This window comes from Mirounga leonina, unplaced genomic scaffold (assembly GCF_011800145.1).
Source record: "Mirounga leonina isolate KUSES-001 unplaced genomic scaffold, KU_Mleo_1.0 Mir_101097, whole genome shotgun sequence".
Lineage (NCBI taxonomy): Eukaryota > Metazoa > Chordata > Mammalia > Carnivora > Phocidae > Mirounga > Mirounga leonina.
The window spans coordinates 226,593-252,272 of record NW_023270062.1 but is presented as its reverse complement, the minus strand read 5'-3'; the positions used below and the strand labels follow the sequence as shown (position 1 = coordinate 252,272).

At 38.6% G+C, this 25,680-nt stretch overlaps 2 protein-coding genes across 2 annotated transcripts in view; both read right to left on the bottom strand.

Moving 5' to 3' along the window:
• MTMR8 (myotubularin related protein 8) overlaps positions 1–25,680 on the bottom strand; it is a 228,838-nt gene that overhangs the window by 15,646 nt on the left and 187,512 nt on the right.
• LOC118010336 (nucleoside diphosphate kinase, mitochondrial-like) lies at positions 11,456–12,251 on the bottom strand. Its single transcript, XM_035004563.1, has one exon. It carries the CDS (start codon positions 12,249–12,251, stop codon positions 11,973–11,975), a length of 279 nt encoding a protein of 92 aa, XP_034860454.1. The 3' UTR covers positions 11,456–11,972.

Genomic DNA, 25,680 nt, shown 5'->3' with positions numbered 1-25,680 from the left:
GAAAAAAAAAAAAAAAAGAAAGAAGAAAGAAAGAAAGAAAGAAAGAAAGAAAGAAAGAAAGAAAGAAGGAAGAAAGAAAGAAAGAAAGAAAGAAAGAAAGAAAGAAAGAAAGAAAGAAAGAAGAAAGAAAGAAAGCAAGAAAGAAAGAAAGAAAGAAAGAAAGAAAGAAAGAAAGAAAGAAAGAAAGAAAGAAAGAAAAAGAAAGAAAGAAAGAAAGAAAGAAAGAAAGAAAGAAAGAAAGAAAGAAAGAAAGAAAGAAAGAAAGAAAGAAAGAAAGAAAACAACTGCTTTAAGTATGCTCAATGAACTCAAAGAGAACATGGATAGAGAAACAAAATAAGGAACTTGATTTAGGAACAAAATGAGAATATCAACAATGAGTGAAAAAAACAAACAGGAATTCCAGAGTATAAAAAAAGAACAAAAATTGAATTGAAAAATTCACTAGAGGAGGAGGTGGCAAGATGGTGGAAGAGTGGGGGACCTCATTATATCTGGTCCCTTGAATTTAGCTAGATAACTATGAAATCACTCTGAACACCCATGAAATCAAACTGAAATGTAAGAAAAGAATTTCTGGAACTCTACAAGCAGAAAAGCGACCACTTTTTGCAAGGTAGGAGGTGTGGAGAAGTGAATCTGAGGGGATATGTCAGAAGATAAACTGCGGGGAGAGGGAGCATCCATAAGCCAGCTATGGGAAAGTGATATAGCCCCAAAGAGCAAAATTGGAATCCTGAGAATCTCCAATAACAGACATCCATGCCTGAAAGGTGCTCAAGAGGTGAAACGGGGCAGAATTCTAGCTGGGACAGTGTGGTCTCAGGATCCCCGGAGTCACAGAACAAATTGAGGTGCCTGAGCCAGTAGAGTTCCCAAGCATTGGATGGAGGAAACTGGTTATGGTCAGCAAGCCCAGGAGGGGGCTCTCAGCTTGGTTCACAATAAACCGTGAGCCCTGGCCAAATCGGTGATCGCTGTCTGTGTGGGGAGCCTGCAAAGAACAGGAACACAGAGACCCTCTGCCTTCCCGTGAGTGGGGTGGAGTGGGTGCATGCAAGACTGGGTGACAGCTCTCAGTGTGGGACCCTATAAAGGACAGTAATGGGGTAACCGTCTGCCTTCCCCTGGGGTGAGGGGTGGAGCAGGTGCGTGCACAAGCTGGTGACCACTCTCCCTGCTGGGACAATGCAAGGTGGTGAAACGTGGGACCCTTTGCCCTCTCCCGGGGAATTGGTGTGGGCCCACATCATAGGAGTCTGCAGAGTTTGGCACACACAAAAGTGAAGAGCAATATCCCTGAGGTTTTACTGAAGAGAGGAGACTTCCATGTTTTGGCTCTGGGGCTGGGGATCGGGGCATGCCTATTATTATTTTGATCCTCTAAAGAGGTACGCAAAGCCTTCAGGAAACAAAAGCCACACAGAAAAACCAGAAAGAGCTTACACTGAGTCTGGCCCCCTAGCAAGGGGCAAACTATGCCCAGGTAAAGACACCTGAGAATCAGCACAGCAGGCCTCTCCCCCAAAAGACCAGCTGGAAGAACAGTTGAAAGGGAAATTTAAGGACCTCAGAGGACGGTGAAATCCAGCACTGGGGGAAATAGTATATAGAATTTGAGGTTTGTACTGATTCATTTATCTTTCAGTTTAAAATTTTCCCTTTCTTTTTCTTTTTTCCCCTTTCAAATAGTTTATGTAATCAACTCTGTTTTTAAGGCTTTTTTAAAAATTTTTATTGCTATGTTAATCACCATACATTACATCATTAGTTTTAGATGTAGTGTTCCATGATTCATTGTTTGTGCATAACACCCAGTGCTCCATACAGAACGTGCCCTCTTTAATACCCATCACCAGGCTAACCCATCCTCCCCCCCTCCCCTCTAGAACCCTCAGTTTGTTTTTCAGAGTCCATCGTCTCTCATGGTTCGTCTCCCCCTCCACTTTCCCCCCCTTCATTCTTCCCCTCCTGCTATCCTCTTCTTATTTTTTTCTTAACATATATTGCATTATTTGTTTCATAGGTACAGATCTGAGATTCAACAATCTTGCACAATTCACAGCGCTTACCAGAGCACATACCCTCCCCAGTATCTATCACCCAGTCACCCCATCCCTCCCACCCCACCCCCCACTCCAGCAACCCTCAGTTTGTTTACTGAGATTAAGAATTCCTCATATCAGGGGCGCCTGGGTGGCTCAGTTGGTTAAGCGACTGCCTTCAGCTCAGGTCATGATCCTGGAGTCCCTGGATCGAGTCCCGCATCGGGCTCCCTGCTCGGCAGGGGGTCTGCTTCTCCCTCTGACCCTCCCCCCTCTCATGTGCTCTCTCTCATTCTCTCTCTCAAATAAATAAATAAAATCTTTAAAAAAAAAAGAATTCCCCATATCAGTGAGGTCATATGATACATGCCTTTCTCTGATTGACTTATTTTGCTCAGCATAATACCCTCCAGTTCCATCCACATCATTGCAAATGGCAAGATTTCATTCCTTTTGATGGCTGCATAATATTCCATTGTATATATATACCACCTCTTCTTTATCCATTCATCTGTTGATGGACATCTTGGCTCTTTCCACAGTTTGGCTATTGTGGACATTGCTGCTATAAACATCAGGGTGCATGTACCCTTTCAGATCCCTACTTTTGTATCTTTGGGGTAAGTACCCAGTAGTGCAATTGCTGGATCATATGGTAGCTCTATTTTCAACTTTTTGAGGAACCTCCATACTGTTTTCCATTAAGGCTTTTTTAACTTTTATTTTTTATATTTACATTTTACAGATATATTCTTCATTTTTGGCTTCCTTTCACTCTATTTAATATTATTTTTGGATATATATAGAAGTTTTGCTTTCTTCACAATTTTGGTATTTAGTGTTTTCTAACACACAGACCAAAATACACTCAGAACCAAGTAGATCACCTTGTTTTGTCCACCCTGTGAGATTACATTCTCTCTGCCCACCCCCTCTTTTTTCTTTTTCTTTTCCTTTTTCTTCTTTTCTTTTTGGGTTTCTGACCTCTTTGGATTTGTCTAGTGTGCATTTTGCTTGAGTCATGGTTGATATTTTTTTTTTTATTTTGTTTACTCATTCATCCATTCTTCTCTAGGCAAAGTGACTAGAAGGAGGAATTCGCAACAAAAGAAAGAACCATAGGTAATTCTTTCTGCCACAGATCTAATCATTATGGATATAAGTAAGAGATCAGAGATGGAATAGAGGATAACAATTATAAAGTTAATAGCTGGGCATGAAAACAGCATAAAAGACACTACAGAATCTCTTAATGCAGAAATGAGATCTAATCAGGCTGAAATTAAAAATGTTGTAAGTGAGATGAAGTCTAAATTGGATGCTCTAGCACCCAGGATAAATGAGACAGAAAAAAAAGTAAGTGACCTAGAAGACAGGTTGATGTAAAGGAAGGAGGCTGAGGAAAAGAGAGAAAAACAACTAAAGGCCCATGAAGAAAGGCTTCAAGAAATCAGTGATGCTATGAAACGTACCAACATCAGAATTATGGGGTGCCTGAGGTTGAAGAGAGGCGGGTGAGCAGAATCATAGCTGAGAACTTCCCTAATCTGGGGAAGGAAACAGGCATTCATGCCCAAGAGGCAGAGAGGACCCATCCCAAAATCAATAAAAATAGACCAACACCCTGACATATAATAGTGAAGCTTGCAAATTTTAGAGAAAATCCTGAAAGCTGCTTGAGACAAGACCTATCCACAGAGACCTGGCAGGCCAGAAAGGACTGGCATGATATACTCAGGGGGCTAAATGAGAAGAACATGCAGCTAAGAATATTTTATCCAGCAAGGCTGTCACTCAGAATGGACAGAGAGATAAACAGCTTTCAGGACAGACTGCAACTGAAAGAATATGTGACCACCAAGGCAACCCTGCAAGAAATATTAAAGAGGATGCTGTAAGTGAAGAGAGAGCCCAAGCATAACACAGACCAGAAAGAAACAGAGACAGTTTACAGAAACAGGGACTTTACAGTCAATACAAAGGCACAAAGTTCATATCTTTCAATAGTTACTCTGAAGGTAAATGGGCTAAATGCTCCAATCAAAAGACACAGGGTATCAGATTGGATTACAAAGCAAGACCCATCCATATGTTCTCTACAAGAGATGCATTTTAAACCTAAAGACATCTCCAGTCTGAAAGTGAGGGGTGCAGAACTATTCACCATGCTAATAAAACTCAAAAGAAAGCTAGGTTAGCAGTCCTCATATCAGACAAATTAGATTTTAAATGAAAGACTGTAGTAAGAGATGAAGAGGGACACTGTATCACACTGAAAGGGTCTATCCAACAAGATCTAACAATTATAAAAATCTCTGCCCCCAACATGGGGGCAACCAATTATATAAACAACTTAAAAAACAAAGTAAAGAAACACATTGATAATAATACATTAATAGTAGGAGACTTCAACACCCCACTCACAGCAATGGACAGATCATCTAAGCAGAAGATCAACAAAGAAACAAGGACTTTGAACGACACACTTCATGAGATGGACTTCACTGATATATAAGGAACATTCCAACTTAGAACAACAGAATGCTCATTCTTTTTGAGTACACATGGAACTTTCTCCAGAAGAGAACACACACTGGGTCACAAATCAGGTCTCAGATGATATGAAAAGATTGAGATTAGTCCCTGAATATTTTCAGAGCACAATGCTTTGAAACTGGAACTCAATCACAAGAAGAAATTTGAAAGGAACTCAAACACTTGGAAGTTAAGGAGCATCCTGCTAAAAAATGAATGGGTCAAACAGGAAATTAAAGAACTGAAAAAAAATCATGGAAACTAATGAGAATGAAAACACATCTGTTCAAAACCTTTGGGATACAGCAAAGGCGGTCCTAAGAGGGTAGTACATTACAATACAAATCTCTCTGAAAACTTTGAAAAGTCTCAAATAAAGAAGATAAACTTAGACCTAAAGGGGCTGTAAAAGGAACAGCAAATAAGCCTAAACCAAGCAAGGGAAGAAAAATAATAAGGTTAGAGCAGAAATCAATGAAATAGAAACCAGAAGAACTGTACAAGAGATCAACGGAATTATAAGCTGGTTTTTAAAAAGAATTAGTAAGATTGATAAACCTCTAGCCAGTCTTCTCAAAAAGAAAAAAAAAGATGCAAATTAATAAAAATCATGAATGAAAGGGGAGCGATCACGACAAACACAAAGGAAATAGAAACAACTTTAAGAACATATTATGACTAACAATATGCCAAAAAATTAGGCGATCTGGAAGAAATGTATCAATTCGTGGAAACATATAAACTACCAAAACTGAAAGAGGAAGAAATAGAAAATCTGAACTGAACAAAAACCAACAAGAATATTGAAGCAGTAATCAAAACCTACCAAAAAACAAGAGCCCAGGGCCAGATGGCCTCCCAAGGGAATTCTACCAAACATTTAAAGAAGAATTAATACTTACTCTCCTGAAGCTGTTTCAAAAAAATTGAAATGGAAGAAAAACTTTCAAAGTCATTCTATGAGGCCATCATTACCTTTATCCCAAAACCAGACAAAGACCCCATCAAAAAGGAGAATTAAAGACCAATATCCCTGATGAACATGGATGCCAAAATACTCACCAAAATCCTAGCCAATAGGATGCAACAGTACATTGAAAGGACTATTCACCAGGACCAAGTTGGATTTATTCCTGGGCTGCAAGGGTGGTTCAACATTCTCAAATCAATCAACATGATAGAGCACATTAATTAAAGAGAAAACAAGAACCATATGATCCTCTCAGTAGATGCAGAAAAAGCATTTGACAAAATACAGCATCCTTTCTTGATTAAAATTCTCCACAGTGTAGGGATAGAAGGAACATACTTCAATATCGTAAAAGCCATCTATGAAAAGCCCACAATGAATATCATTCTCAATGGGGAAAAAACTGAGAGCTTTTCTATAAGGTCAGGAAAATGACAGGGATGCCCACTGTCCACACTGTTTTTCAACATAGTACTAGAAGTCCTAGCCTCAGCAATCAGACAACAAAAATAAATAAAAGTCATTTGAATCAGCAATGAAGTCAAACTCTCATTCTTTGCAGATGACATGATACTCTATGTGGAAAACCCAAGAGATTTCACCCAAAATTGCTAGAACTCATACAGCAACTCAGTAAAGTGGCAGGATATAAAATCAATGCACAGAAATCAGTTGCATTTCTGTACACCAACAATGAGACAGAAGAAAGAGAAATTAAGGAGTTGATCCCATTTACAATTGCACCCAAATCCATAAGATACCTAGGAATAAACCTAACCAAAGAGGCGAAGGATCTGTACTGAGAAAACTATAGAATACTCATGAAAGAAACTGAGGAAGACACAAAGAAATGGAAAAACATTCCATGGTCATGGATTGGAACAACAAATATTTTTAAAACGTCTATGCTACCTAGAGCAATCTACACATTCAATGCAATCCCTATCAAAATACCATCATTTTTTTTCACAGAACTGGAAAAAACAATCTTAAAATTTATATGGAATCAGAAAAGACCCTAAATAGCCAAAGGAATGTTAAAAAATAAAACCAAAGCTAGTGGCATCGCAATTCCAACTTCAAGCTCTATCACAAAGATGTAGTCATCAAGACAGTATGGTACTGGAACAAAAGTAGAAATATAGATCAATGGAACAGAATAGAGATCCCAGAAATGGACCTTCAACTCTATGGTCAACGAATCCTCAACAAAGCAGGAAAAAAGACCAGACTCAAAAAACAAAACAAAACAAAAACAAACACACAAAAAAAGCTATCAGAACTGATGCATGAATTTGGTTGGTTAATATACAATTAATATACAGAAATCTGTTGCATTTGTAAACACTAATAATAAAAGTAGAAAGAGAATTTAAGAAAACATTCCCATTTAAAATTGCACCCAATGAATCGTGGATCACTACATCAAAAACTAATGATGTATTGTACAGTGACTAACATAATAAAATTAAATTAAATTAAAAAAATAAAAAATAAAATGGCACCCAAAATAACAAAATACCTAGGAATGAACGTAACAAAGAATATAAAAGACCTGTACTCAGAAAACTATAAAAGACTAAAGAAAGAAATTGAAGATGACACAAACAAATGGAAAGATATTCCATGCTCATAGATTGAAAAAACCTACATTGTTAAAATGTCTATACTACCCAAAGCTATATAGATTTAATGCAATTCCTATGAAAATACCAACAACACTTTTCACAGAACTAGAATAAATCATACTAAAATTTGTATGGAACCACAAAGACCTTGGAAAGCCAATACAATTTTGAGAAAGAAAAAAGCTGAAGCTATCACAATTCCAGATTTCAAGATATACTACAAAGCTGTAGTAATTCCAACACATATTTATAGAAGACTTAACATCAATCCTTTTGAAACTTTTCAAAAAATTGAAGAGGATGAAACTTTTCCTCTCTAATTCTTTAAGGCCATCATTAGCCTAATATCAAAGCCAGACAGAGACACTCCAATAAAACTACAGACCAATATCTCTTATGAATATTGATGTAAAATTCCTCAAAACAGCACAACCAGACAACATTCAACAGCATAATAAAAGGATTATATAACATGACCAAGTGGAATTCAGTTCTAGAATGCAAGAATGGTTCAAATACACAAAATTAATCAATGCAAATTGGTGCACCCACTTTGGAAAACAGTATGGAGATTCCTCAAAAAATTAAAAATTAACATATGATCTGGTAACCCCAATATTGGCTATTCACAAAAAGAAAACAATAACGTAATTCAAAAAGATATGTGTACATCTGTTTATTGCAGTGTCACTTACAATAGCCCAGATATGGATACAACACAAGTGTCCATCTATAGATAAATGGATAAAGAAGATGTGGTACACACACACATAATGGAATTTTACTCAGGAATGAAACGGAATGAAATTGTGCCATTTGGAACAATATGGATGGACATAGAGGGTATAATGCTAAGTGAAATAATTAAGTTGGAGAAAGGCATTTCATTTCATTCATGCGTAATTTAAGAAACAAAATATGCAAATAAAGAAAAGAAAGAAACAAAGAAATAAAAAACCCCAGTCTCTTAAATACAAAGAAGAAACTGGTTGTTATCAGAGGGGAGGAAGAGAGGGGATGGGTGAAATAGATAAAGGGGTTTAAGAGTGCACTTATTTTTTTATTCTTTATTTAAATTCAATGTAGTTAACATATAGTGTTATATGTTAATATACATAACTAAATTTAGTGATTCATCAGTTGCATATAACACCCAGTGCTCACTACATCAAGTGACCTCTTTAATGCCCATCACCGAATTACACATACTACCCACCCACCTCCCCTCCAGCAACCTTCTGTTTCCCAGAGATCAGCATCTCTTATGGTTTGTCTCCCTCTCAAATTTCAACTTACTGTATTTTTCCTTCCCTTTCCCTATGTTCATCTATTTTGTTTCCTAATTTCCACATTTGCGTGAAATTGTATGGGATTTGTCTTTCTCTGACTTATTTTGTTTAGCATAATACACTCTAGTTCCACCCACGTCATTGTAAATGGCAAGATTTCATTTTTTGATGGCTGAGTAATATTCCAGTGTGTGTGTGTGTGTGTGTGTGTGTATCTTACATCTTCTTTATCCATTCATCTGTCGATGGACATCTCCATATTTTGGCTATTGTGGACATTGCTGCTATAAACATTGGGGTGCATGTGCCACTTCAAATAACTATTTTTGTATTCTTTGGATAAATACCTAGTAGTGCAATTGCTGGGTCATAGAGTAGGTGTATTTTTAAATTTTTGAGGAACCCACATACTGTTCTCCAGAGTGGCTGCACCAGTTTGCATTCCCACCAACAGTGTAAGAGGGTTTCCCTTTCTCTGCAATCTCGCCAACACCTGTTGTTTCCTGAGTTGTTAATTTTGGCCATTCTGACTGGTGTGAGGTGGTGTCTCATTGTGGTTTTGATTCGTATTTCCCTGATGCCTAGTGATGTTAAGCATTTTTTCATGTGTCTGTTGGCCACTTCTGTCTTTGGTGAAATGTATGCTCATGTCTTCTGCCCATTCATGATTGGATTTTGTTTTGTTTTGTTTTGTTTTGGGGGGGAATAGTGAGCTTGATAAATTCTTTATAGATTTTGGATTCTAGCCCTTTATCTGGTAAGACATTTGCAAATATCTTCTCCCATTCTGTAGGTTGTCATTTGGTTTTGTCAAATGTTTCCTTTGCTGTGCAAAAGCTTTTTATCTTGATGAAGTCCCAATAGTTCATTTTTGCATTTGTTTCCCTTGCCTTTGGAGCTAAGTCCAGCAAGAAGTTGCTGCAGCAGAGGTCAAAGTGTTTGCTGCTTTCATTCTATTCTAGTATTTTCATGGATTCTTCTCTCACATTTAGGTATTTCATCCATTTTGAGTTTATTTTTGGGGTATGGTGTATGGAAGTAGTCTAATTTCATTCTGCATGTGGCTGTCCAGTTTTTCCAGCACCATTTATTGAAGAGACTGTTTTTTTCCATTAGATATTCATTCCTGCTTTGTGGAAGATTAGTTGACCATACAGTTGAGGGTCCATTTCTGGGTTCTCTATATTCAATTCCATTGATCTATGTGTCTGTTTTTTTGCCAGTACCATTCTGTCTTGATGATTACAGCTTTGTAATAGAGCTTGAAGTCCGGAATTGTGATGCCTCCAGCTTTGGTTTTCTTTATCAACATTACTTCAGCAATTTGGGGTCTTTTCTAGTTACATACAAATTTTAGGATTGATCCAGCTCTGAGAAAAATCCTGATGGCATTCTGATAGGGATTGCATTGAATGCTTGATTGCTTTGGGTAGCATTGATATCTTCACAAAATTTCCAATCCAGTGAGCATGGATTCTTTCAATCCATGAGCATGGAATGTTTTTCCATTTGTTTGTGTCTTTCTTAATTTCTTTTATAAGTGTTTTATAGCTTTCAGAGTAAAAATGCTTTACCTCTTTGGTTAAGTTTATTCCTAGGTATCTTATGGTTTTTGTTGCAATTGTAAATGGTATTGACTCCTTGATTTTTCTTTTTTTCTCTCTCATTGTTAGTGTACAGAAATGCAGCTGACTTCTGTGCACTGATTTTATATCCTGCCCCTTTGCTGAATTCCTGTATAAGTTCTAGCAATTTTGGGGTGGATTCTTTTGGGTTGTCTACATAGAGTATAATGTTTACTGTGAAGAATGAACATTTGACTTCTTCTTTGCCAATTTGGATGCCTGTATTTCTTTTTGTTGTCTGACTGTTGTGGCTAGGATTTCTAGTACTATGCTGAACGACAGTGGTGACAGTGAACATCCCTGTGGTGTTCCTGACCTTAGGGCAAAAGGTCTCAGTTTTGCTCCATTGAGGATGATATTTACTGTGGGTCTTTTATAGATGCTTTTATGATATTGAGGTATGTTCCCTCTATCCCTACATGGTGGAGAGTTTTTTTCAAGAAAGTATGGTTTATTTTGTCAAATGCTTTTTTCTGCATCTATTGAGAGGATCATATGGTTCTTGTCCTTTCTGTTAATAATGTGGTGTATCACATTGATCAATTTGCAGATGTTGAACTACCCTTGCAGCCCAGGAATAAATCCCTCTTGGTTGTGTTGAATAACCCTTTTAATGTACCGTTGGATCCTATTAGTTAGTATCTTGGTGAGAGTTTTTGCATCCATGTTCATCAGTGATATTGGTCTATTATTCTCCTTTTTGGTGGAGTGTTTGTCTGGTTCTGGGATCAATGCTGGCCTCATAGAAAGAGTTTGGAAATTTTCCTTCCATTTCTATTTTTTGAAACAGCCACCACGGGGCCAGAGGTCATGTAGCTGATGAGGGCTGGGTATTAATTGTTCTTTAAAAGTTTGGTATAGGGTGCCTGGGTGGCTCAGTCAGTTAAGCGGCTGCCTTTGGCTCAGGTCATGATCCCAGAGTCCTGGAATTGAGCCCCACATTGGACTCCATGCTCAGCAGGGAGCCTGCTTCTCCCTCTCCCTCTGTCTGCCTGCCTGCCTGCCTACTTGTGATCTCTCTGTGTGTCAAATAAATAAATAAAATCTTAAAAAATAAATAAAAGTTTGGTATAATTCCAGTGGGAGACCATCCGGCCCTGGACTCTTGTTTCTTGTGAGATTTTTTATTACTGAATCAATTTCGTTGCTGGTTATGAGTTTGTTCAGTTTTTCTATTTCTTCCTGTTTCAATTTTGGTAGTTTATGTGTTTTTAGGAATGCATCTATTTCTTCCACATTGACTACTTTGTTCACATATATTTGTCATATATTCTCTTATAATTTTATTTCTTCAGTGTTGGTTGAGATCTCTCCTCTTTCATTCATGATTTTATTTATTTGGGTCTTCTCTTTTCTTTTTGAAAAGTCTTGCTAGGCATCTATCAGTCTTGTTAATTCTTTCAAAAAGACCAGCTCCTACACTTGTTGATCTGTTACCCTGTTTGTTTGTGTTCTTTTTTGTTTTGTTTTTATTTCTATATCATTGATTTCTTCTTTTCTTTTTACACAACACAGTGAGTTTTAATGTCCCATCCACCTTTGTGGGAAGGGAGGTTGCACTACACACTTTTGGTGACTCCCCAAATTTGTCTGGCACTTTGTAACAGAAAGTATTTTGTCCAATTTATTATGGGCTTAGGATACTAGAAGCCACATAAAATTGGTTACTCAACCCCTCTGGGGTGGGGCGGAGAAGGTAGACAGGGAGGTCGTCTGGAACAGATGGGCAGACCATGCGTATGGGCTCAAGGTCTGGATGACTGAGGTACTTGATCCTGGGTGCCTGCTGGGGTTGCTGAGGGCAGTCTGAATGCTTACACTGGGTAGATGCTGCTCTGGTGGACTTCGTCTGCCCAGTCCACCAGCTTACTGCTCTGAAATCATAACTGGATCTCTCTCTGGGCCCCCTCCACAGAGTCAGTGTGGATGATTCTGCTGATATGGATGCTGACGTCCTCCCTGATGGTGCCAGGGGCAGCCTCAGCTGAGTCAATGTGTCCTATTATGACCCTTGAGGAGCAGACCACTTTGGGGCGATCTGAGACCATGGCCACAGGGCCAGAGGTCATGTAGCTGATGATGGTTGGGTAGAAGGGCTTCCTTTGTAGGTCACGGTAGTGCTCAGCAAGGACTCTCTCTGGAGCCTTCAGCATCTTCATCCCCACCAGCTTGAGGTCCCTCCTCTCAAAAGTGCTGGACCACATCCCCAACAAGCTGCTGCTGCACCCCAACTGGCTTCACTGCAACCAGGGTTAGCTCCCGGGTCTAGGAGGACCTTCCCGAGTTGGGGCATGTGAGCAGGCTTGGGCCAGGGCTCATGGGCCACTGAGCAACCCCAGCAGTGTGGTGCACCCCAGAGGCCACCCTTGGCCCATGGGCCGATGACTCTATATCATTGATTTCTGCTGTAATCTTTATTATTCCTCTTCTCCTGGTGGGTTTAGGCTTTAGTTGTTGTTCTTTTTCCAGCTCCTTTAGGTTTAAAGTTAGGTTTTGTATTTGAGAATTTTCTTCTTTCTTGAGAAAGGCTGTACTGCTATATACTTCCATCTTAGGACCACCTTTGCTGCATCCCAAAAGTTTTGAAATGTTTGTTGTGTTTTCATTTTCATTTCCTTCCATGTATTTTTTAAATTCTTCTTTAATTTCCTGGTTGACCCATTCATTTTTTAGTATGATTCTCTTTAATCTCCATGTATTTGTGTTCCTTCCATTTTTTTTCTTGTGGTTGACTTCAAGGTTTTTTTTTTTTTTTTTTTTTTTTTTTTTAAGAGAGACAGAGAGCATGAGAGGGAGGAGGGTCAGAGGGAGAAGCAGACTCCCCGCTGAGCAGGGAGCCTGATGTGGGATTCGATCCCGGGACTCCAGGATCATGACCCGAGCTGAAGGCATTTGCTTAACCAACTGAGCCACCCAGGCGCCCGGTTGACTTCAAGTTTTAAAGCACTGTGCTCTGAAAATGTGCATGGTATAATTTCAGTCTTTTTGTACTGGGTGAGACCTGATTTGTAACCCTTTTGGGGAATGTTCCATGTGCACTTGAGAAGAATGTGTATTCTTGTTGTTTTAGGATGAAATGCTATGACTATATCTGTGAAGTCCATCTATTCCAGTAAGTCATTCAAAGACATTGTTTCCAGGTTGATCTTCTGCTTAGACGATTTGTCCATAGCTGGAATGGGGTATTAAAATATCCTATTATTATTGTATTATTGTTAATGTGTAAGTTTGTTATTAATTGGTTTATATATTTGGCTGCTCCCAAGTTAGGGGCATAAATATTTACAATTGACAGATCTTCTTGTTGGATAGGCACTTCTATTATGATATAGTGTCCTTCTCTATTTCTCCTTAAAGTCTTTGGCTTAAAATCTAGTTTGTCTGATATAAAGATGGCTACTCCAGCTATCTTTTGATTTCCATTGGCATGATAAATGGTTCTCCAACCACTAACTTTCAATCTGGAGGTGTCTTTAGGTCTAAAACAAGTCTCTTGTAAGCAGCATATCAATAGGTCATGTGTTTTATCTATTCTGATAACCTATGTGTTTTGATTGGAGCACTGAGTCCATTTACATTCAGAGTAATTATTGAAATATATGAATTGAGTGACATTGTTTTACCTGTAAACTAGCTGTTCCGGATGATTGTCTCTGTTCCTTTCTGGTCTTTGTTACTTTGGGGCTCTATATTTGCTGAAAGAATCCCCTTTAATACATCCTGCAGGGCTGGTTTAGTGTTCATAAATTCCTTTAGTTTTTGTTTGTTCTGGAAACTTTCTCTCTCCTTCTATTCTGAATGACAGCCTTGCTGAATAAAGTATTCTTGGCTGCATATTTTTTCCCATTTAGCACTTGAATATATCATGCCAGTCCTTTCTGGCCCGTCAGGTCTCTGTGGACAGGTCTGCCAGCCTTATGTGTCTACCTTTGTAGTTTAAGGACCTCTTCCCCTCAGCTGCTTTCAGAATTTTCTCTTTATCTTTGAAACAGTCAAGCTTCACTGTTATATATGGAGGTGTTGACCTATTTTTATTGATTTTGAAGAATGTTCTCTGCGCCTCCTGGACTTGGATGCCTGTTTCCTCCCCCAGATTAGGGAAGTTCTTACATATAATTTGTTCAAATAATCTTTCTGCCCCTCTCTCCTGCTCTTCATCTTCTGGGGCTCCTATTATCCAGATATTATTTTGCTTTATTGCAGAGTTCTCTTAGTTTCCCTTTGTGATCTACTAGTTTTCTTCTCTCTTTTTTTCAGCGTCCTTATTTTCCATCATTTTATCTTTTATATCACTGACTCTTCTGCCTTGTTCACTCTCATGTTTTAGCCTCCATTTGGGACTGCATCTCTGTAATAATATTTTTAATGTCAATCTGACTAGATTTTAGGTGTTGTTTGTTTGTTTGTTTCTACAGTAAGGGATTCTCTAGTGTCTTCTATGTTTTTCTCAAGCCCAACTTGTGCTGATGTCTCAAGCCCAAGTAGTTGTTTTATATTCTAGGTCAGACATCTTATATTTGTATTGATTAAATCCCTGGCAGTGAATACTACCTTCTGTTCTTTCTTTTGGGGTGAATTTCTCTGTCTCATCATTCTGTCCAGAAAAGAAAGGAAGAAATAGTAAATAAAAAAACAATGAAAACAACATAAAAACAACAACAACAACAACTTCAGAAAGTGTTTCTGTTGTAAGCTGTGTACACTCTGCTGTTGCATTTTGGTTGCTCTTTCCACTAGACCTTCCTCTACAGTATTCCTCCTTGGTTATAGTGGGGAGTGTTGCACCTTTTAGTAAGTGAAATTTGTCAAGATAAGCCTGTATAAAAAAAAAGAAAAAAGAAACAACAACAAAAAGAAAAAAAAAGCCTGATCCGAGAAAAGGAAAAGGAACAAAAATGCAAACAGACAAACAAAAAACTAAAAGCCTTATTCTAAAGAAAAAAAAAAAAGAGGAAAAAAAAGAGTAGAGAAAGATGAAAGGGGAAAAAAATAAGAAGCATGATCTGAAAAATAAGAGAAGGAAACAAACAAATGAACAATTGAACAAAAAATTATTATAAGCCTGATTTTAAAATAAAGATGATGAGAAAAGAAAAAAGAAAAAATATATATATAATAGAAGATAAAGAATAAAAAATAATAGAGAAAAAATTTGAAAATTTAAAAAATTAAGAAAAAAGAAAAAAGAAAAAAAAAGAAGCAAGCCTTGGTCCTATTTTCACTGGAAGCTCATGTTGTGGAGTGTTATTTAATCAGTAGACTTGGTAGATGTGGGGGCCTGTGTTGGTCTTCTGAGGGAGAGGTTTTGCTGGGCTGGCTTACAAGCTGACTTGCCCTTGTAAAGATGCCCCTGTCAGGCACAGGGGGGTGAGTATTAGTGTAGGGTACTCCAGCCTCCACTAAAGGCACTGTGTGTCTCTCTGAAGTCCAACTGTGCTAGTGGGTGGCAGAGAGGAAGGGGTGCTGAAAGCAGAGGAATATAGTGTCACCCTGCCCTCTTGTCCCCAGGGAAAGGATCTCGGGGCAACGACTGTTCTGGAGGCTCTCGCAGAAGAGCGAAAAATATCCTGTGTCCTGGGCTTTCATCAGTTCCCTGCCCTTAACCCGTTTGTGCCTGAGCCATTGGTGTGCCTGGACTCACAGATCTCGCATATTTTCCCTTTGGCCAGTGGCTGGTATTCAAAACTCGTTTTAAAGGGTCTGGAAAGGTGTGGACCAAGCTCCCTTCCCCTGGAGGAGACCCTTGCAGCAAGCCCAGCATTGTCCTGTCCCCCAAAAGCAGTAACATAGTGCATGTGCAGAGGCTAGAGTTTATAGTAGTGGTCAGCAGAAAGCTGGAACTAGGTTATCAGTCTTCTGCATGCTACTCAGTCCCCTACTCCATTCTGTGCCAGAAAAACAGTCACAAGGGCTTGAACCTACAGCAAAAAGTGGAGACCAGGTCATCTGCAACCTGCTCCTGTCTCTGCGCTCTGCTCAGTTTGCTGCAGAAAAGCAGCTGTTCTGTGTGCACACAGAAGTTTAAGCCTATTGTGGCTCACAGGGAAAAGTTGTTAAAAGGTTTTCTGCCCTCTGTGCACATTTCTGACCCTGTTTTTGAGCACCACTCAATAGCTCCTGGCTGGCCTTTTGTCCTTGGAGAGGCAAGATATGCTCTTTTAAATGCATTCCAGGAAGGGGGGTGATCTCTCTCTGTGTGACCCAGGGGATCTCCTCACTGAGGCTTATTGTGCAATCCCTACCTGCTGTGCTCTCTTCCACTTCCTCCCTCTCCCTGACGTTGCTTCGGGAAACGGGTTCCCTTGTCCTTGCGGCCATGCTGTTTTCCTCTCCCCCAATTCACAGCTCCAAACCTTTCATCTGCCATGTTCTCTCCCTCCAATTGTGCAGATTGTTTTCTCAATCTTCAGATCATATTCCTAGTTGTTCAAAAATAGCTGGATGTTGACCTTGCTGTGTTCAAAGGACAAGGCAAGTTCAGGATCCCCCTATTACTCCACCATCTTAACCATTTAAGAGTGCACTTATCTTGATGAGCACTGAGCAATATACAGAATTGTCAAATCATTATATTGTACAACTGGAAGTACTATAGCACTGTATGTTAATTATACTTCAATAAGAGAAAAAAAAAACCCTCAAAATATTCCATTATGAGTTTGAAATGTTTCCAGAAAAAACATTAGAGTAACGAACTGAGGAGTTAATAATTTTTACATTAAAAGCCTCATTGAGAAGGCAGCAAAACCTACTGATCTATTTCTTTAGATTTTGTTTTATTTTTATTCCCAATGTGTGGTAATAAGTTAGAGAAGCTGAGAGTCTAAAGACCAAGAGATGGTATTGATATTCTTACTCAAGATATCCCCAAATGACCATTGTTTTACCCATTTTTATTATTAAGTTTAATTAAAAAGTTCACAGAAAATGAAAAGGGAAATTAGAAAATATCTGGGGGGAGAGGAGCAACATGGCAGAGGAGTAGGATACCTAAATTTCATGTAGTCCCAGGAATTACCTAGATAGTTATCAAACCATTCAGAATACCTACAAATTCAACAGGAGATCAAAGAAAAGAATACCAGCAATTCTATGAATGCAAAAGCGACCACTTTCTGGAAAGTAGGACGTGCAAAGAAGTGAATCTGAGGCAATATTTGGGAAGATAGACCTCGGGGATAGGGAGCCTCTATCAGCTGGCTACCAGCAAGTGATAAAACAGTGGAGCACAAAATCAGAACTTTTGGAAGTCTGCTCCACTGAGGGACGTCGCTCCAGTGGCTAAGTGGGGGGTGGAAACCTCGCTGGGACAGTGTGGTCTCAGGACCCTTGGGGTCACAGGAAGACCAGGGGTGCCTGAGTGTGGCAGAACTCCCAGGTATTGGAGGGTAGAAGCCGGCTGCAGAGTGGGATCTCAGCTCAGGGTTGCCATAAACTGTGATCTGCAGCACAATCGGGCCACTACTCTTTGAGCAGGGACCAACAAGCAACATATCTGGGGAGACTCCCTTTCCTCCCCCAGGAGGGGCGGCACAGGAGTGCACTGCAAGAATCTGCTGGGCTTGAAGCCTCCAAATGGGGTCATGTACCAGAGACAGAAATGCTCAGTAACAGGCCAGGTGAGCACCGGGTGCGGCTGGAGTCCAGGGAGACAGGAGTGATTGACTGCTTTCTCTGAGAGCTCACTCAGGAGTGGTGACCCAAGTTCTCAGCTCCTCCAGGACCAGAGATTGGGAGGCCGCCATTTTCATTCTCGTCCTCCAAAGCTGTATGAAAAGCTTTCAGGGAACAAAAGCTACCCAGAGCAAACCGGAGCAGATTACTTATGCTGGCCCCTGGCAAGGGCAAGGCAATTCCACCTCAGGCAAAGACATTTGAGAATCACTGCAACAGGCCCCTCCCCCAGAAGATTAGCAAGAACATCCAGCCAAGACCATGTTTACTAATCAATGAGAACTGCAAAATTCCAGCAGTAGGGGAATACAGCACATAGAATTCATGGCTTTTTTCCCATGATTCTTTAGTCTTTTAAAGTTAATTTTTAAAATTTATTTTATTCTTTTTCTATTTTTTTAGTTGAATTTTTCTTCCCTTTTCCAAACAATATCATTCCTTTTTAAAATCTTTTTTAAGGGGCGCCTGGGTGGCTCAGTTGGTTGAGCGACTGCCTTCGGCTCGGGTCATGATCCTGGAGTCCCTGGATCGAGTCCTGCATCAGGCTCCCTGCTCAGTGAGGAGACTGCTTCTCCCTCTAACCCTCCCCCTTCTCATGTACTCTCTCTCTCTCTCATTCTTGTTCTCTCAAATAAATCTTTAAAAAAATAAAATAAAATCTTTTTTTAATTTTCATGTTTGCAGTCATATTTTATCCCTTCATTGTATTTAACCTCATTTTTTTTTGTATATATATATGTTTTTCTTTCTTTAAAATTCTGGGATACAATTTCTTCTAACAGACCAAAATATACCCTAAATCAAGTGTATGGCTTTGTTCTAGTCTCCTGCCTGATCACATTCTCTCTTTTTTTTTTTTATTTACTTTTTCTTTCTTTTTTCAACCAAATTATTTTCTTATCAATTCCTTTTTAAAAATCTTTTTAAATTTTCATCTTTACAATCATATTCCATCCCTTCATCGTATTTACCCTTATTTGTGTGTGTGTGTGTGTGTGTGTGTGTTTCTTTAAAATTTTGGGAGGCAGTTTCTTCTAACAGACCAAAATACACCCATAATCTAGTGTGTGGCTCTGTTCTATTCACCAACCTGATCATATTCTTTTTTTTTTAAAGATTTTATTTATTTATTTATTCATGAGAGATAGAGAGGCAGAGGCAGAGGGAGAAGTAGGCTCCCCGCGGAGCAGGGAGCCCAATGCGGGACTCGATCCCAGGACCCTGGGATCATGACCTGAGCTGAAGGCAGATGCTTAACCGACTGAGCCACCCAGGCGTCCCCATATTCTTTTTTTTAATTTCTCCCCTTTCTTTTCCCCTCAGTTTTGGTCTCTTCTGATTTGTTTAGTGTATATTTTTCTGGGGTTGTTGTTACCCTTTTACCATTTTGTTCTCTCATTCAACTATTCTTCTCTGGCAAAATAACAAGATGAAAAAACTCACCTCAAATAAAAGGACAAGAGGCAGTACTGACTGCGAGGGACATAATCTATATGGACATTAGATAGATGTCAGAACTAGAGTTCAGAGAAATTATTATAAAGATACTAGCTGGGCTTGAAAAAAAAAACATAGAAGATACTAGAGAATCCCTTTCTGGAGAAATAAAAGAACTAAAATCCAACCAAGTCAAAATCAAAAAGGCTATTAATGAGATGCAATCAAAAATGGAGGCTCTAACTGCTACGATAAATGAGGCAGAAGAGTAAATTAGTGATATTAGAAGACCAAATGATGGAGAATAAACAAGCTGAGAAAAAAGATAAACAACTACTGGATCACGCAGGGAAAATTCGAGAGATAAGTGGTACCAAAAGATGAAACAGTATTAGAATAATTGGGATCCCAGAAGAAGAAGAAGAAGAGAGGGGCAGAAGGTATATTGGAGCAAATTATAGCAGAGAACTTCCCTAATTTGGGGAAGGAAACAGGCATCAAAATCCAGGAGGCAGAGAGAACCCACCTCAAAATCAATAAAAATAGGTCAACACCCCAACATCAAATAGTAAAACTTACAAGTCTAGAGACAAAGAGAAAATCCTGAAAGCAGCTCTGGACAAGAGGTCGGTAACCTACAATGGTAGAAACATTAGATTGGCACCAGACTTATCCACAGAGACCTGGCACGCCAGAAAGGACTGGCATGATATATTCAGGGCACTAAATGAGAAAAATCTGCAGCCAAGAATACTCTATCCAGCTAGGCTGTCATTGAAAATAGAAGGAGAGATAAAAAGCTTCAGGATAAACAAAAACTAAAAGAATTTGTGAACACCAAACCAGCCCTACAAGAAATATTGAAAGGGGTCTTCTAAGCAAAGAGAGAACCTAAAAGTAACATAGACCAGAAAGGAACAGAGACAATATACAGTATCAGTAACCTTACAGGCAATACAATGGCACTAAATTCACATATTTCAATACTTAGCCCAAATGTAAATGGGCTAAATGCCCCAATCAAAAGACACAGGGTAACAGATTGGATTAAAAAACAAGACACATTGATGTGCTGTGTATAAGAGACTCATTTTAGACCCAAAGACACCTCCAGATTGTAAGTGAGGGGGTGGAAAGCTTTTGCACAGCAAAGAAAACAGTCAACAAAACTAAAAGACAACCAACAGAATGGGAGAAGATATTTGCAAATGACATATCAGATAAAGGACTAGTATCCAAAATCTATACAGAACTTATCAAACTCAACACACAAAGAACAAATAATCCAATCAAGAAATGGGCAGAAGACATGAACAGACATTTCTGCAATGAAGACATCCAAATGGCCAACAGACACATGAAAACTTGCTCCATATCAGGTGGTATCAAGGAAATACAAATCAAAACCTCAGTGAGATACCACTTCACACCCGTCAGAATGGCTAAAATGAACAAGTCAGGAAACAAAAGATGTTGGCAAGGATGCGGAGAAAGGGGAACCCTCCCACACTGTTGGTGGGAATGCAAGCTCGTGCAGTCACTCTGGAAAACAGTATGAAGTTTCCTCAAAAAGTTGAAAATAGAGCTACCCTATGACCCAGTAATTGCACTACTGGGTATTTATCACAAAGATACAAAAGTAGTGTCCAATAGGGCATGTGCACCCCAATGTTTATAGCAACAATGTCCACAATAGCCAAAGTATGGAAAGAGCCTAGATGTCCACTGACAGATGAATGGATCAAGAAGATGTGGTATATATATATATACATGGAATATTATGCAGCCATCAGAAAAAAATGAAATATTGCCATTTGCAATGACATACATGTAACTAGAGGGTATTATGCTAAACGAAATAAGTCAATTAGAGAATGACAAGTATCATATGATCTCACTGATATGAGGAATTTGAGAAACAATACAGAGGGTCATAGGGGAAGGGAGGGAAAAATGAAACAAGACAAAACCAGAGAGGGAGAAAAAGCATAAGAGACTCTTAATCTCAGGAAACATACTGAGGGTTGCTGGAGTGGAGGGGGGTGGGAGGGATGGGGTGGCTGGGGGATGGACATTGGGGAGGGTATGTACATATGGTGAGCACTGTGAATTGTGTAAGACTGATGAATCACAGACCTGTACCCCTGAAACAAATAATACATTATATGTTAATTTTTAAAAAAGCCTGCAAGAGATACACAAGAAAATAAAGAAAGAGAAATCCAAGCACATCAATAAAGGAAGTCGTCAAACCATAAGGGAAGATAATAAAGGAACAGAGAAAAACTACAAAACAACCATAAAACATGTAACAAAATGGTAATAACTACATATCTATCAATCATTACTTTGAATATAAATATACAAAATGCTCCAGTCAAAAGACCTAAGGTAACTGAATGGATAAAAAAGCAAGACCCATCTATATGCTGCCTATAAGAGACTCGATTCAGACCTAAAGACACATGCACATTGAAAGTGAATGGATGGAAAAACATTTACCATGCAAATGGAAGTTAAAAGAAATCTGGGATAGCAATAGTATCAGACAAAATAAACTTTAAAATAAAGAGTGTAATAAGAGACAAAGAAGGATACTACATAATAATAAAGGGAACAATCCAACAAGAGGGTACAATAAAAATGCAAAATGTTTATGCACCTAACATGCAAGCACCAAAATACAAAAAGCAACTATTAACACACATAAAAGAAGAAATTGACAGTAATACAGTAATAGCAGGGTACTTTAACACTACACAGAAAAGTCAAAAGTAAACAGTGGCTTCGAATGACACATTGAACCAGATGGACCCAACAGATATATTCAGAACATCCCATCCCAAACAGCAGAACATACATTCTTTTTATTTTAACTTTTTATTTAAATTCCAGTTAGTTAACATACAGTGTCATATTAGTTTTTGGTGTACAATTTAGTAATTCAACACTTCCATAAAGCACCCAGTGCTCATCACCAAAAAAATGCACTCCTTAATTCCCATCACCTATTAACCCATTCCCCCACCCACCTCCCCTCTTTTAACTATGTTTGTTTTATAGGTAAGAGCCTCTTTCTTGGTTTGCTTTCTCTCTCTCACTTTTTTCCACTATGCTCATTTGTTTTGGAATAAACATTGTTTTCAAGTGTATGTGGAATCTTGTCCAGAGCAGACCATATGTCAACTACAAAAGAAGTCACAATACTTATTTTTTCAGATGTTTGCAAGGATGCAGAAAAAGGGGAACCCTCTTACACTGATTGTGGGAATGTAAGCTGGTACAGCCACTCTGGAAAACAGAATGGAGGTTTCTCAAAAAGTTAAAAATAGAGCTAACATACGACCCAGCAATTGTACTACTAGGTATTTACCCAAAGGATAAAAAAAGTGATTTGAAGGGACACCTGCACCCCAATGTTTATAGCAGCAATGTACAAAATAGCCAAACTATGGAAAGAGCTGAGATGTCCATTGACAGATGAATGGATAAAGAAGATGGGGTATATATATACAATGGAATATTACTCAGCCATCAGAAAGAATGAAATCTTACCATTTGCATCAACATGGTTGGAACTAGAGGGTATTATGCTAAGTAAAATAAGTCAATCAGAGAAAGACAATTATCATATGATTTCACTTATATGTGTCATTTAAGAAACAAAACAGATTAACATAGGGAAGGGAAGGAAAAATAAAATAAGATAAAAACAGAGTGAGGCAAATCATGAGACTCTTAAATATAGGAAACAGGGCTGCTGGAGGGGAGATGGGTGGGGAGATAGGGTAATTGGGTGATTGGCACTTGATGGAATGAGCACTGGGTATTATATACAACTGATGAATCATTAAGCTCTACCTCTGAAATTAGTAATACACTATATGTTAATTAATTGATTTTAAATAGAAAAAAGATGTCTCAATACATTTTAAAAAACTGGAATCATATTATGTATTTTTTCTGACCATGATGGTATTAAACATATCAATCAGAAGGAAAAATCTGTAAGAATACAAATGCACAGAGGCTAAATAATGTGCTCCTAAATGGCAAAAGGGTCAAAGAGAAAATTAAAAAAAGAAATACATGGAGACAAATGAAAATGCAATTATCCAAAACCTTTAGCCTGAAACAAAAGCTGTTTTAAGAGAGAAGATCATAGCAATGCAGCCTATCTCATGAAGCAAGAAAAATCTCCAATAAACAAACTAATACCTAAAGGAGCTAGAAAAAGAACAAAAAAACCCCAAAGCCATTAGAATAAAGGAAATAATAAAGATTATAGCAGAAATAAAAGAAATAGAGACTTAAAAAACAATAGAACAGATCAATGAAACCAGGAGCTGTTTCCTTGAAGAGATTAACAAAATGGATAAACCTTTAGCCAGACTCATCACAAAAAAGAGGAGACTCAAATAAAATCAGAAATGAAGGAGAAAATAATAACCAACACCACAGAAATAGAAAGGATTATAGGAGAATATTATGCAAAATTATGTGCCAACAGATTGGACAAGCTAGAAGAAAGAGATGAATTCCTAGAAACGTATCTGTACAAAACTGAATCAGGAAGAAACACCAAATTTGAAAAGACCTAAGACTAGCAATGAAGTTGAATCAGAAATCAAAAAACACCCAACAAACAAAGGTCCAGGGCCAGATGGCTTCATAGGGGAATTCAACCTAACATTTAAAGAAGAGATAATACCTATTCTTCTCAAACTATTTCAAAAATAGAAGAGAAAGGAAATCTTCCAAATTCATTCTACAAGGTCAACTTACCATGATACCAAAACCAGATAAAGACAGTACAAAAAAAGAATACTACAAGCCAATATCTATATCTATAATATCAATATTAGCAAACTGAATACAACAATACATTAAAAAAATCAACCACCACAATCAAGTGGGATTGATTCCAGGAATGAAAGTGTATTCAGTATTCTCAGATAAATCAATGTGAGCCATTACCTTAACAAGAGAAAAGATTAAAACCATACAATCATCTTAATAGATACAGAAAAAGCATTTAAACATAGTATAACATCCATTCATGATAAAAACTCAAGAAAGTATGACTAGAGGGAATATAGTAAAACTTAGTAAATAATATATAAATATATATTATATATGAATGGTATATAATAAGTAAATTACATAAATAATAAATATATATAAATTACATAATAAATGTATTATATAATACATTTAAAATATATAAATAATGTATTTAACAAATATTTAATCATTGGCTTCATAGGCAAAAAATAAAAATATATTATTTATGTTTTATGTATATTATATAATACATTTATAGTCTTTAAATATATATTTATATAAATTTATTAATTATATAAAAGTATATAAAGTATATAAATTATATATAAGTATTCCAGGGAGGAAAAGATGGCGGAGGAGTAGGAGACACTATACCAACTGGTCTGCTAAATTGAGCTGGGTATCTACAAGACCACTCTGAACACCCACAAAATCAGCCTGAGATGTAAGAAGATAGAGTTGGATCTCTATAAACAAATATCGCAGGCAGTTGGGTTTCGAGGTATGAAGCGGGAAGCCATGACTCCGTGGGCACATACTGGAGATAAATGGAAGGGGGAGGGAGCCAATGGGATCCTGCACCCCTGGTGACGGAAAGCCTCCCTCGAGGGGGATGGGGCACAGATTCACAGACCAGTAGCAGGAGGGAAAGGACTTTATGGCAGCCCCCTGGACTGAAACCTGGAGCAGCGGAGCCCCACGTGCAAACTGGGGGCCGCTGGAGGTTTTAGAAGCACAAAGGGCACAGACGTGTCCATGTGCCCCAACCTGGAGGCAAGGACTGGGAGCTGTGCTAAGGGGCGCACAACCCAGGAAAATGCAATTTATAGTAGCACAGACAGAAATGGAGATAGTGTGGCCTGGAAAGCTCACTAAAGAACAGACTGCGATCTCTCTGCTCTGAGGCAGAGGTTTGGAATCGATCTCTTCTGCTCTGACTCTTGGAAGAAACGGAGAAAGTCACAGGGAAAGCCAAAAGAGAACAAAACCCCCCCAAAACCAGTTTTCCCTAAGCCCATCCTGCCCCCACAGGGGGCAGGGCAACTCTGCCCAAACAGGATTGCCTGAGTAACAGTGTGGCAGGCCCCTCCCCCAGAAGACAGGCTGGGAGAACAAGAGGCCAACAACCCTAAGGTCCCTATAAAACAGGTGCATCTTGCTTGGGTTGTGGTCAATAATTTGGACTCTGTACATTCCCTCAACCACCCCTCAACAGAATGACTAGGAGGAGGAATCCCCAAAATAGGAAAGACTGAGACTATGACTTCTGCCACAGATTTACAAATGCATACAGATATAACCGAGATGCCAGAAATGGAATTCAGGGTAGGAGTTGTGAAGACAATAGCTACAATGGAGAAATCGATTAATGGCAAAATAGAGTCTGTAGGGGCAGAAATGAAAGCTGAACTG